Source organism: Saccoglossus kowalevskii, chromosome 15, assembly GCF_978046115.1.
Source record: "Saccoglossus kowalevskii chromosome 15, keSacKowa6.1, whole genome shotgun sequence".
NCBI classification, from domain to species: domain Eukaryota; kingdom Metazoa; phylum Hemichordata; class Enteropneusta; family Harrimaniidae; genus Saccoglossus; species Saccoglossus kowalevskii.
In genome coordinates this window covers 27,135,237-27,150,336 of record NC_140655.1, presented here as the reverse complement: position 1 = coordinate 27,150,336, position 15,100 = coordinate 27,135,237, and the positions used below count along the sequence as shown (strand labels likewise).

General features: G+C 34.3%; 1 protein-coding gene across 2 annotated transcripts in view; it reads right to left on the bottom strand.

The window, feature by feature from the left end:
* Positions 1–14,990, bottom strand: part of LOC102801627 (dynamin-like GTPase OPA1, mitochondrial) — a 149,966-nt gene extending 134,976 nt beyond the window's left edge. Inside the window, exons 1-8 of one of the 2 annotated variants that reach the window (XM_085490652.1) lie at positions 14,848–14,990; positions 12,598–12,910; positions 10,868–11,096; positions 9,993–10,061; positions 7,332–7,405; positions 6,616–6,669; positions 5,205–5,309; positions 4,312–4,398 (exon numbers count right to left, since the gene is read on the bottom strand). In XM_085490652.1, the coding sequence (XP_085346778.1) occupies positions 4,312–4,398; positions 5,205–5,309; positions 6,616–6,669; positions 7,332–7,405; positions 9,993–10,061; positions 10,868–11,096; positions 12,598–12,910; positions 14,848–14,876 (960 nt within the window). In that variant the 5' untranslated portion in view covers positions 14,877–14,990. The remainder of the gene's footprint in view (positions 1–4,311; positions 4,399–5,204; positions 5,310–6,615; positions 6,670–7,331; positions 7,406–9,992; positions 10,062–10,867; positions 11,097–12,597; positions 12,911–14,847) is intronic. The other variant, XM_085490653.1, reaches the window with a different exon arrangement.
* Between the last annotated feature and the right edge of the window lie 110 nt (positions 14,991–15,100).

Sequence of the window (15,100 nt, the reverse complement as noted above, 5' to 3'; positions counted from 1 at the left end):
TGACTGTGTATGGGCATCAGTTGTGTTAGTCACATATCTTGTCTCATAGCTTCGATATTGCACAGGTTGTGTGTTTCTATCTGTTACTGTGTTTCAAATATAACATTTATGCATATTTGATGAGGTCACATGACCATATATGGTCATCACATTAGTTAGTCACATCTCTTGTTCCATAGATTCGATATTGCACAGGTTGCATGTTCCTATCTGTAACAGTGCTTGAGTTATTACATTTATGCATATTTGATGAAATTACATGACCATATATGGTCATCACATTAGTTAGCCACATCTCTTGTCTCATAGCTTCGATATTGCATAGGTTGCATGTCTCTATCTGTGATTCTGCTTGAGATATTACAATTATGCATATTTAATGACGTCACATGACCATATACGGTCATCACATTAGTTACTCACATCTCATGTCCCACAGCTTCGATTTTGCACAGGTTGCATGTTCATGTCTGTAACAGTGCTTGAGATAATTCAATTATGCATATTTAATGAAGTCACATGACCATATATGGTCATCACATTAGTTAGCCACATCTCTTGACCCATACCTTCGATATTGCACAGGTTGCATGTCCCTAACTCTTGCAGTGCTTGATATATTACATTTATGCATATTCAATGAGGTCACATGACCATATATGGTCATCTTGTTTGTTAGTAAAATTTCATGTACCATCACTTCAATATTGCACTGGTTGCATGTTCCCGTCTGTAACTGTGCTTGAGTTATTACATTTATGCATATTTGATGAAGTCACATGACCATATATGGTCATCACATTAGTTAGTCACATCTCGTGTCTTATAGCTTCGATATTGCACAGGTTGCATGTCCCTATCTGTAACAGTGCTTGATATATTACATTGATGCATATTTAATGAGATCACATGACCATATATGGTCATCTTGTTTGTTAGTAGAATTTCATGTACCATCACTTCAATATTGCACTGGTTGCATGTTCTTATCTGTAACAGTGCTTCAGATATTGCAATTATGTCTATAAAATGAGGTCACGTGACCATACAAAAGAACAAAAAAATATGAAAAAACATTCTAAAATCTTCTTATAAAAAACGGCTTTTCGCATGGACTTCCATATTTTGGAATTATATACTATGTCATATGATCTTTCAAAGTTATTCAGGGTTAGTTGATTTGTCGAAAATTATGCAAATGAGATGCAAAACAAAATTTAAAAAAATTCTAAAAAAAAAAGTCACGTGACCGCTAAAGTTTTTTTTGATGAAATTTGTAGCCCTTGTCGCACTGCTACTATCATAAAAAAATTGGAGCACTCAGACCCTCAGAAAGGTGTGCAATTCGGCATTGAAAATTTCGCCTTTAATCCAAGATGGCGGCCTGGTCATGTGACCTATGTGTCTGAACTTAGGATATGCACCAGATCTCATACAGCTTTACCATTGTGGCAAGTATGGAACTGATCGGTCCAACGGTGTTGACATAAAGCGTGACCAAAAATTTAGGCGGAAGAATAATAATAATAATAATAATAATAATAATAATAAACGGAACAATTACAAAAGGGTTTCGACCAAATGGGCTCGAAACCCTAATAATAATAAATATAGCTGCGTTGCAGCAATGTCGGGTTTCGAGCCCACTGACTTATTAGCAGCGTTCCAAAATCAGCATCATTGACAATAATATATTAAAGGAAATTGCATGGCCTTCATACTAAACATGTTGCATGTTCCTGTCTGTAACAGTGGTTAAGGTATTACAATCTTGCATATTTAATGATGTTCCATGACCATATATGGTCATCGGATGTTTTTGTCAGCTCTCTTGTGCAATAACTTCAATATTGCATTGGTTGCATTTTCCTATCTGTAACAGTGCTTGAGATATAACATTTATGCATATTTGATGAGGTCACATGACCATATATGGTCATCTTGTTTATTAGTAGAATTTCATGTACTATCACTTCAATATTGCACTGGTTGCATGTTCCCGTCTGTAACAGTGCTTGAGTTATTACATTTATGCATATTTAATGATGTCACATGACCGTGTATGGGCATCAGATGTGTTAGTCACATATCTTGTCTCATAGCTTCGATATTGCACAGGTTGTGTGTTTCTATCTGTTACTGTGTTTCAAATATAACATTTATGCATATTTGATGAGGTCACATGATCATATATAGTCATCACATTAGTTAGTCACATCTCTTGTTCCATAGATTCGATATTGCACAGGTTGCATTTTTTCTATCTGTAACAGTGCTTGAGTTATTACATTTTTGCATATTTGATGAGGTCACATGATCATATATAGTCATCGGATATGTCAGTCACCTCTGTTGTGCAATAACTTCAATATTGCACTGGTTGCGTGTTTCTATCTGTTACTGTGTTTCAAATATAACATTTATGCATATTTGATGAGGTCACATGACCATATATGGTCATCACATTAGTTAGTCACATCTCTTGACCCATACCCTTCGATATTGCACAGGTTGCATGTCCCTAACTCTTACAGTGCTTGATATATTACATTTATGCATATTCAATGAGTTCACATGACCATATATGGTCATCTTGTTTGTTAGTAAAATTCCATGTACCATCACTTCAATATTGCACTGATTGCATGTTCCCGTCTGTAACTGCGCTTGAGTTATTACATTTATGCATATTTGATGAAGTCACATGACCATATATGGTCATCACATTAGTTAGTCACATCTCTTGTCTCATTGCTTCGATATTGCACAGGTTGCATTTTTCTATCTGTAACAGTGTTTGAGTTATTACACTTATGAATATTTAATGATGTCACATGACCGTGTATGGTCATCAGATGCGTTAGTCATCTCTCTTGTGCAAGACCTTCAATATTGCACTAGTTGCATGTTCCTGTCTGTAACAGTGCTTCAGTTATTACATTTATGCATATTTGATGAGGTCACATGACCATATATGGTCATCACATTAGTTAGTCACATCTCTTGTTCCATAGCTTCGATATTGCACAGGTTGCATGTTCCCGTCTGTAACAGTGCTTGAGTTATTACATTTATGCATATTTGATTAGGTCACATGACAATATTTGGTCATCACATTAGTTATTCACATCTCTTGTCCCATTACTTCGATATTGCACAGGTTGCATGTTACCATCTGTAACAGTGCTTGAGTTATTACATTTATGCTTTATGCATATTCAATGAGGTCACATGACCATATATGGTCATCTTGTTTGTTAGCAAAATTTCATGTACCATCACTTCAATATTGCACTGGTTGCATGTTCCTGTCTGCAACTGTGCTTGAGTTATTACATTTATGTATATTTGATGAAGTCACATGACCATATATGGTCATCACATTAGTTAGTCACATCTCGTGTCTTATAGCTTCGATATTGCACAGGTTGCATGTCCCTATCTGTAACAGTGCTTGATATATTACATTCATGCATATTTAATGAGATCACATGACCATATATGGTCATCTTGTTTGTTAGTAGAATTTCATGTACCATCACTTCAAAATTGCACTGGTTGCATGTTCCTATCTGTAACAGTGCTTGAGATATTGCAATTATGTCTATAAAATGAGGTCACGTGACCATATAAAAGAACAAAAAAATATGAAAAAACATTCTAAAATCTTCTTATAAAAAACGGCTTATCGCCTGGACTCGATATTTTGGAATTAAATACTATGTCATATGATCTTTCAAAGTTATTCAGGGTTAGTTGATTTGTCGAAAATTATGCAAATGAGATGCAAAACAAAATTTAAAAAAATTCTAAAAAAAAAAGTCACGTGACCGCTAAAGTTTTTTTTGATGAGATTTGTAGCCCTTGTCGCACTGCTACTATCATAAAAAAATTGGAGCACTCAGACCCTCAGAAAGGTGCGCAATTCGGCATTGAAAATTTCGCCTTTAATCCAAGATGGCGGCCTGGTCATGTGACCTACGTGTCTGAACTTAGGATATGCACCAGATCTCATATAGCTTTACCATTGTGGCAAGTATTGAATTGATCGGTCCAACGGCATTGACATAAAGCGTGACCAAAAATTTAGGCGGAAGAATAATAATAATAATAATAATAATAATAAACGGAACAATTACAATAGGGTTTCGACCAAATGGGCTCGAAACCCTAATAATAATAATAAACGGAACAATTACAAAAGGGTTTCGACCAAATGGGCTCGAAACCCTAATAATAATAATAAACGGAACAATTACAAAAGGGTTTCGACCAAATGGGCTCGAAACCCTAATAAGTTGATTGACTTACCCTTGGAAGGTGATCCTGTGTATCATAACTGCTATCAAAATCAGATAATTCATCTAAAACTTCTGAATACATGTCAATGAGAGATTTCTGCAAACAAGATGTCCACCACAACATTAGCGAACACAATCCAAAACAAATGATGAAGTCAGTCATTCAGATTTTGAGTTGTTCTTATATTATGCATCTGGGCATTGACACCCTACCCCAGATGATTATCAAAATGATTTACACTAGATGTTTAGAATATAGAAGTATTATTATACATCTGGCAATAAAATCAATATAAATGAGCATTCCATAAAAAAATCAAGTCATTGTCAAGGCATGAGAAATTACATGAATACCAAGGGTATACTCATAATGTTGACAAACATATATGAGATATGGCTCTGTGAAACTGTAATTATTTTAACAAGATGGCCATCAGTCAGTCATTTTAAATTTGATGGTGACAAAAATGCATGTGTGTTTGTCCTATATGATGTCTGATATATGCGTGATGTTTGAACTTGACTGGTCCAGGCATGTCAAAGAAGCAATATTAAAAAAAATATTTAAAAAAAAATGTACATCATTCAGGCAGTACGACATCACATCGACCTCTGCTGCACATCGGGCGATACTTCTGCTGTACTGTCTTCGTGCATACTTTGAGGTATCCTTATAATTACCTCATATTAATAAGGTTATCACAGAATACCATAAGTATGCACTCAGATAGTATGAGATACCGGTATGCACCATACTACCTTTGTGCGGTCTCTCATAATAATATATGTGCTTTGATTTGTGTTATTCATTTCATTCTATTTTTCTAATTATGAAAAACCCTACATACATGTACATGTAGATCCAACAGAAAATTAATTTTCCAATCAATTACATGTACTTACTTTGACCTTTCTCCTCACAGCTGTCTTGTCGCCCCGTATTAATAAAGTCTTCCTTAGTTGCTTATTTTCTCTTTCTAATCTCTCTATTTCTCGTTGATATTTCAACTGCGAGAGAAATGAATCACAATGATCAATCAATATCTCAACAAGGGAATCAATCAATCAATAATTTATCTATTCAATCAAATTAATTTAGCCTCATAATCATTTAAAGCTGCAAACAATCAAAGATGTAATAATAATGAAAAAAATATTTTAGTATTGTTGATGAAAACATTTATCATGACAAAACAATGTTCTTGTAGCACACATTGATGAAACAATTTAATTCTTCGCATACATGTGCACTGGTTGTTTTGGTATGTACAATAACAAACACTGCAATCATTATTTGTGGAAAAAAGGTTTGACGTATGTGTGTGCGAGAGAGTAAACGGAGGCGATGTTGACTGTTTCAAACCTAAAGAAGAACTGGTTTATTTCTCAGTAATACCATAGACCTTAGAAAGATCTTTTTCTAAGTTCTATGGTAATACAGAGATAATTAACATGTGTTGTTTATACAGTTGAAGTAAACAACTACTACTAATACTAAATATAAAGTCAGACAGGAAGGAGGCATTAAAACTATCTACACACAGGATGTTACGTAATCCATCTACTAATACCAGCCATGAACAATATGCGGTAAGAGTTTGATGGTGGCAGCATTTGAGATAATACAAAAACTACACAGATTTTCCGACATTATTATTGTTTTATTTATCCAACAAAAATTTATACTGTTATGTGTCCTGCAAATGCACCATTTTTAATTTATGATAAATCATAATTCAATTTGGTCTACAAGTTGAATATTAAAAAATATACTGTAAAAGGCTTAATTATTCACTGGGTTTTAATTTTGCTTATTTCGCTGACTGGAAAATGCGCTAAATTAAAACCCAGTGAATATGTAAAATTTAGCATAGAACACATTATCTGAATGATAAAACCGTGAATTTAAAACCTACTGAATATGCCTGAAATGGTAAATCAGTGAAATTTAAACCCAGTGAATATTAGTCATTTTACAGTATGTTTTTATTTAAAATGTGTATACCTTTAAAGAAAATAAATTGTAAAAATCAGAGCAAACCACTACAATCTTATAAAGCAGGAGTAGGAGATTGATTACAATAGCCCCTAAACTGTCAAGGTATAGGTGCAGAAACAAACACACCAGTTGAAATAAGGGATAACTCATACATCTTCTCACATGAAGATGCATTATATTCTTTTTGTCAGAAGCAACCAATATCAGTATAACATGCTATATCGGTAATTTTCCCCCCCCCCCCGACACTTTATTTGAGAATTATGCTATCTATATTTTAATTCATAACCCATGTATAAGGTATGTAGTTCTAACCTGAGCATCAAGGAATTCTTCTTTAGCATTATCAAGTCGTTGTTTCTCTGATGCCTGCAGAGAAAGTGAATCATGAATACAAATTTTACAAATACAAGGTTAGGCAGAAAAAATATATATGTTTCTGGTCAGTGTGCATCCCATACCACTATAGAAAATACAAACTGATCTTTCTTTTTCACTTATTTCGCCATTGGCTGGTTCTCATCTCAAGTGTCATGGCACACCAAGCCACAAGAGGTCGGTAACTAATAACGGTTCCGGCATTCTGATTGGTCAATCAAGATCTCATTCTTTGTTCTATTTCCCTTGGTTACCTGACGTCAGCGCTTACAGGGTTTTCCTTTTACTCTTCTGAATATAAAACTGTTTCTTTTGTTACAAAAATAGTGAGAAATACTAGAACCATCTCAAATAGGAGGTCTAAGCAGGCAGAGTGAATGGGCATGGTTTTATTGCAGACACCAGACATTTTGCCATTATGACTTTTGCTTCATTTTATTACAGGCAGCCAACAAAACTGCAAACCAACAGGTGTTTTCATTTTCATGATTTATTTGTACAGTGCATTCAGCTTCTGCTCAGTAAGTTTTTGTCACAATAGTACCGCCCTTGCCACAGAGCACTGGCAGTAATCACTGTGTTTAAGTTTAGACAAACCATCCCGATGAATACCCATGTCTGCACCCCAAAGCAATGACTTTAATAAAACCTACCTTATCTGCATTAAGAGAACCACTCTGGTTATGACCCATTGCTGCCATAGTTGTGACACCATCACTTTCTGTCTCTATAGAAATAGAAGGCAAAAATTAAATGAAAGAGGTACACAACAAATTCTCAGGTGATTCTGTTCCTACACAAGTGTTTCATGATAAGTAAACCAAAGAATGAAGAAAAAAGTCACAAATTCAAATCAAGGAAATCATATTTAAATAATTTCATGCCGAAAACGACCATGGAGCTGAAATTTAACCACATTTTGACTGCATTTCTATAGAATAATGTTTCTTAATCTGTACTTAGGATACAAGATCTGACTGGCAATCCTGTTTGATACAATGCATCATTGAAGATGCTGTACTGATCTCGTGCTAGTAAATCTAGATTCACAACACACTTATTTAGGAACAAAAAACCAAGTGAAAAAAATTCCCATAAAATGATGTCTTTCCATGTGAATATTAAATATGAGTTATTTATTCTAGATTATTCTTACTATACTAACATGCCAGGAGGAAAAGCATCAATTTCAAACAAAATAAAAGTTTAAGAACATCATATAGATCAGATAAATCTTATGTATCTTATGCATATTAATTACAACACAGCCAAAAACTATTTCTTATTAGGAATTCTTCGATAAAACTGTAAAGGGCATCAATTGTCGCACCAGGCAGACGTGGTATTATACAAAATTAGCCACCACAACTGCTATACATCAAAGTTGTCAAAAGTAATAATAATTTTGTTTTTGTTTGTTTTGATTTTGTTTAGACCAGCTCCACTGTACACATTACTTCTGTAAACAGTTTTTCAGTCTCTTTGATGTACATTTTGGACAGATTACCGTGTAACAGCTGATTTTTATTTCTTAGAACAACTTTTTTTCAATTCAAGTGAACATCTCCAAGCTATCCTCCTGACAGAACCATTCCCTTTGAATTACAATAGTAAACACCCCCATTTAGAAAGTATATATGAGTTTGTATATGCTTTGGGTGAGATTCTAATATTTAGCAGTTGAGCATTTTTCAATGTTTAAAAAGCTAGTTCATTAGATAATCTGTTAAATAATTATCAAAATACACTTTTTATTAACAACTGCAGACAATGACAAAGTATGTGTTTTCTGAATCACCTGATATCAAAAAAAATGTTGAAGTAACTGGCAAATAGTGCTTCACATCACTGATATTTTATTTGAAGCTGCATTTGAGAAAAAATTATCCCCAGTGAGTAATATTAGTAATGAGTAATATTTAATTCAGGTTACATGAGATTTTTTTGTCACATTAATGGTGAAACAATTGAAAAATTTACTTTTCACATAGTAACCGTTCATCCAATTCTGACTGAAATCAAGAAAACCGAATAAAAACAAATATCATATTTCCTCATACGAATCATATAAAAGTACAGTGGCCTCTTGCTAAGTCGTGGTTGTCGGAATCCAAGCAAAAACCGCGACTTATCGAGGGCCGTGACTTACCGAGGGACGTCGTGAAAGACGGAGGTTGTGCATTGAAAAACATATAAAAAGCACATATAAACCCTCGGTTTAGTTAATTGATGTATCATCACATGTGTCAGGCAGTATTCGAGTAAAATCATGATTATGTTTGCTGTAAACATTGCGTTGTTTATTTTGTTTGTGTCCGATATTATGTAGGTCGCTTGCTGTTGCTTGCGATTTCGATGGTAACAGCTTCCAAAATAAACCAGTTTCATCGCAATTATAAACTTGTTCGTCAAAATAACCACCTTCATAGATAATTTCTCTCAGTTTTTCGGGAAAAGTTCTGACAGCGTCCATGTTCCCAGATCGAGCTTCGCCTTGGATTGAGACTGCGTGTATCGCTAGCGTGTCTTCTTTGCCATCGCAAGAACCACCCTGAACTGGCCTCAAATTCAAAGTCGTCGTATCTGAGTTGTGTGCTTTGCCATCCAAGTACCCGCGACTTAGCCGAATCGCACCTTACCGAGGCGTGACTTAGCGAGGGGCCACTGTATAGTCAAACAGATGTTCAGTGCCTTGGATAAGTTGAAATTGAGATTGTCCCTACATACTGGGTTTGCTGTTGGTCAGTCCAAGTTTTCACGAATTAATTGGTTACTAACACAGGTGTAGGTGAAACATTTTAACCTTTGCAATGCCAATTTTTCTCACCTTTCACAAAATAAACCAATATCATGCATTAAAATTTTATCGAAACTTGTGACCAAGACTGTAAACCAATAAACAAATTTTCATTTGATTCAAAATTAAAGAATTATATACACAAAAGGGCAAAATGTTGCATGTAAAGTTTGACAGGATAAACTTTGACTTTCTGTCAAATGTCTTTCTGAGAGTACAATAGTAAGGCAGAATAGCAGACCAATAAATAGTATTGGAATGTTTGTATCCAGGTGATTCAGAGAAACGCATACTTTAGTCACTGTATGATTCGGTCATGACAATTAGATGATAAAAGAGTGACATTTCCTTCTTCCGCCTTAAAACAAAAACCACAGTTATCTAATAATCATGCAAAAAGTGCAAATCACACAGTTGCCACATCGATAAACTCCTATTAATTTATCGATAGCATAAAAACTCAACACTAATCACTACAAATGAAAAAGCGTTTATATTAGCGCTAAAATTTACAGACCTCCTGAACTGAATAAACTATGAGCTTTCTGAGACATCTGATCAAAGCCATCCGAAAGAATGTTGGACCCTGGAGATAATGATGCACAAACAAATAAACAAACAAAAAAATACAAAATGTTTGGCAGTTTTAGCCACGAATCCAACATATGGAGAATGTTGCATCTTACTGTTTTATTAAATATTTTTCTGTATTAAAAGTGATAATTTGATTATTCTATAGTTCAAGATTGCTTGTCAAGTGTCTTGCTTAAAAAAAATGAAACACTAAGTAGAACGCAAAAATAATTACAAACTGGGTGAAAACAGCGAGGGGGCAATATTTTCTTGAACTCAAGTTATTTATGACTGGCTTCCACTTTCTATGACTGCCTTTTCCTGGTTATGACCTGCTTCTACTGGTTATGACTGGCTTTAACTGGTTATGACTGGCTTTAACTGGTTACATCTGGCTTCACCTCTATAAGAGCTTCAACACAAATGCGGATTTAGAAACAATTCTTCTATTGGTCATATAATTGGATAAGAACCAGGTGGCAAAGCATTCAGCAAACAATCAAAGTTAAGTTTGCATTTGTCGCCATGTTAGTTTAGTTTGGCAGCCAATCATAAACAAGTTCTTGCACAAAATTAGCAAAGCAGATATGGAATGCAGAGGCTTGATAAAACATTTGTACACAAAAGAGGTGACTGCCTAAAGCTAGACATAGCTATTAATTGTTTGAAGCTGAGGTCAAAATTCACATACACATTCAGCAAAATGAGTCAACAGAATCCTATAAAGCGAAAACAAAACAATGTGCAGAGGTATAATTGAGTATGAACAAATACAAGTTTAGTTTTTGACTGGCCAAGTATGATTTCATTTTTAGATACCTTCTGGGGCCATTGCATTCCATCCACTGACAAAACTACCCTCGGAAACCCTATCTTTGATACGTTCAACTTTGTGTAAACTGTTCCTCAGCCAACCTTTCTCTGGAAGTTTGAAATGACTGCTGAACTTTTTCATTTGCGATAAGAAGTTTTTGAACCGTTCTTCATCTGGTACATAATCCTTCATCCATGAGAAATCAGGAATCTTCTCCATCCAGGAATTATATGTCTGTGGAGGAAAAACAAAAGTAAAAGACATTTTATTTTCTGTTCTTTGTTATTTTATGGATACAAACAGTGGTTGGCGAATAGAAATACTGATGGGCAGGTAGAAATAGTGGTAGACGAGTAGAAATAATGGTTGATTGGTAAAAATAGTGGTTGGTTGGTAGAAATAGTGGTTGATTGGTAAAAATAGTGGTTGATGGGTAGAAATAGTAGTTGGTTGGTTGAAATAGTGGAAATGAATAGAACAAAAACAAAAGCATGAGATACTTTGTCCACTCTAATATAAAACATTGAATGTCCATGAAGTTGTATCATCAGCAACATTCTGCATCAATCACTGGTAGTGTGGTGGTTGTTACATTGGATTCATGATCGGCAGACTCAAGGTCATACCTTGGTTGAAAACAAAAATGGTGCATGTGTTCCACTGGGCTGGTTGACACCAGGATAGTGCATTAAATTGCCACAATGCCATTATAATGGAAGATGGTCACATAGCTCAATCACTTAGTCTTAAAATGGAATATGATTTCTGTTGTAAAATGCACTATATGTCAGCACTTGTATTATCTAACAAAACAAATTCTGTTTGAAGCTTTTACATGTGTAATATATACATGTAATAACAAAAGCAACAATTACAATTTTCAATTTCATGTCAGTTTCATGCCAGGAGTTGAGGGTTTTCATAGATTCATTTGTGATTAAGTTTTCAGCATTTTAGGGAGACAATCAAAGATGCACCACATCAAAAAATGAATATTCAATATGAAGTGTTCTTTATCAAGATTGGTCTTAGATACATGTACACACCAGAAAATTGAGCTATTTCCTGTATAGCCATTTGGTTCTACCCTTTTGAATTTATAGAACAACTATTTCGCTTATGTTGCCACTGCATCAGAATGAACTTATAACATCAAACACTACATAAATAAGTTAATTATGTTTAGCATGAATCCAAAGTAGAATTACACACCATACATATTGTGGGGGGAATTGAGAATAGGTTTTCACACTTATCTCAACACGCGTAAAACAAGGGACTGCCAATCAAAGGAACAGGGAACAAATACACGGTATCAATAAACTGCTTTTACTCCTAAGCTGGAAAGAGTTAGATGTACTCGCGCGCTAAAACAAGGCCTTTTATAGCCTTGGTAGGTTCAGCCACTGTAACAAATTTTAGCAGGCTTGGTGCTGATTAGTTCATTGTGCTATGAGCTATGATTGGTTAATAAGAGAATAGCATTGAAATGACGTCTGTTATCGTTATTTGTGCTAGTTCTCTTCGAGTTAAACATGTAATAAAGACGATTGAATTGAATACACAATAACAATATAAGAAATTCAAGAAAGCACTGAAACACAATTGAATAATATTGAATCAATAATACAAACGAATATCACAGTAATAATTAGGGAAATAATAGTGGATTATTCTCCCTCTCATCGACACATATCGTTTTGTAGTAATATTTACAAACAAATGATATACTTACAGAATTCAGTATGGTCCCTCCAATGAGGATACCCGGTAGTACAATATATCGTAATCTAAACAGTTTGAGTATAGATTTCACTTTACTTGCGGTTCCCATACTCCTGACTGCTGCTGGAGTGATAAACCAAGCTCTCCGGTAATGTACCACTCTATTTCTGGTCAAAGTTGAATATGAAACGGTCAGTCTTTTAGCTCCAATGATGCATGGACGATATGCACTCTGCATCATAGTTCTGTAAGGAACTATGACTTTATTTCCATACTGCTGTTGACCTAGACTGGCAGCTTTCAGACATTGGCTGCAATAAGGGCTGTTGATAAAGGGAAACCATAAATTATTCTTATTATTCATTTTCATAACAAATACACCATAAATTCAATCATTAATATACATTAAAAATAAATGTGACTAATATAAAAATAGCAAATACCAAAATCCTTCTAAATTCTGTTAAAACAATAATTATATTATTTTCATGTTGATGTTTCTTGTTTTTAAAAAAAAATCAATCTTGTTTCACCTTTGCGTACTTGTTTCCATTTTTATATTTTTTCTGTTTGAAATTTTTGCACTAATATTAATAATATTAATCACTAAAAATAACTTTCTTTGTATTGTGCAATTCAGCTATCTCCATGAATACTTAAATTACACTGGGAATGAACATAACAATTTGCATCACGAAAATTTGCAGAGCGAAATTACGTTTAAGTAAATTAAGTTTGGGAAATATGATAAAAAGCTACATGATTTTCTTGAGGATCAATCGACTTGGATCTACCGTGATGTTTGCGATTCAATTTCGCGAATTACAGAAGATTATGTACGATGAGCAAGATTTCAGGGTTGCTGCATTTGGTTTGACGTATGTCCAAACCACTCTAAATGAAAAGGATCACAGAATTTTGAGTGTGGTCTACAGTTGTACTTTTGTATTTGGAAGAGAAATATCACTTGTTACAATGACTGGGAAATTTCAGAAACGCAAACATGGTCAACCAAACAAAAAGATACCCATGTGAAAAAAAGGCTCAACTTCGGACAAGAGCTCATACTATAACCTGTCTGCAGTTACAAGGCTTAGAGCATTGACAAAATAACAAATGCGTCTTTTGAGGAAAAACAGGTTAATTGTTTTCAAAACCTTTTTTTTCAGATCACCAATTTTGAACGGACATCTAATGATATAAATACAAACTGTTTGCAAAGAGTGTTATTGTTAGCCAGAAAAAAGGGATAAAATGGGAGACCATGATTGTGAGTCGCTCCCCTAACGCATCGGCTAAAAATTGGAAAGTGCATGTCAAAAAAAACAATCATAGACGGCACCCCTTAAGGTAGAGATGCATGTTTGTGCTCAAAAAACGATTTTAAAATATTGATAACAGGTGCAAACATTCTCTCTTTTGAATTTTTAGCAAGATTTAGCAAGGCTGTACATAAATAATAAAAAAGAAACATGTTGAAAAAAAGAAATGACGGGATCTTCATATTATGCAATATAATTAACTTTTAACAAAACGATAATACATTTAAATTTGAAACTGTTACAGCCATTTTAAATTATGAGCATTAGCAAACTTCTTACTGAGTGAATTGTTATGCAAATTAGCAATTATCTCAGCTTCTTTTTAGTGCACATCCCAGAACTTTAAAAAAAATAGCTCCTAGACGCTTTGACCTTTTGTTTTGAAATTTTTACAAATGATTGACAATGTGTTTATCTTCAAAACGCCGTCGGGGCATTGTCTTTGGTTGAACAGTGTTACAACAATCTTACAGACAACTAGCCTGAGTGTTAATTTATGCATAAACTTGAAGTCGTGAAATTAAAAATTAAAATTCATACAATAAGCTTTCCGAAAATATATAGTTTTGTGGACAAGGGAGGTCATCTTGGTTTCCTAATTAACTAATTAAAATACCTGTCAGGTAAACTACATCTCTACCTTAATCTTATAAATACTTGGACGTGTAAGTAATTCTCTAGTTGCATCACTGACAAAAACTTTACCGTTCAATATCACAGACACCACCATCGCTTAAACAGAAATAAGCGAAACAAAATAATGAACCATATATATAATTTTTTTCAATTATTTTCTATTTACAGTCATATTTAGGAAACTTCTAGTTCCGTGACGATAACGAATGTAACGATATACGATACTTCGATAGCCCATCCCCTGCTCAATTTTGCAACTTTCAGGTTGCAGGTTGCAATATTCGTAACTAAATTTGACTTACCCAAAGGAACCCGAAGCAAGTCTAATCATCTTCAGTATAATTACTGCTTTCAGACAACGAAATTTCCACACATAATTATAATAACACTGAAAGTCAAACGACGAAATCCATAGTCAGGTCATGTCGGGTCACCGGAAACGCTCTCACTCAGATACTGAGTATGCTGCTGTATTATTAGCTCATTGTTTCATTTACAACTTCATCTAAAATAATTCAAACATTCCGACAGAAACCATATCAACTATTGTATAGT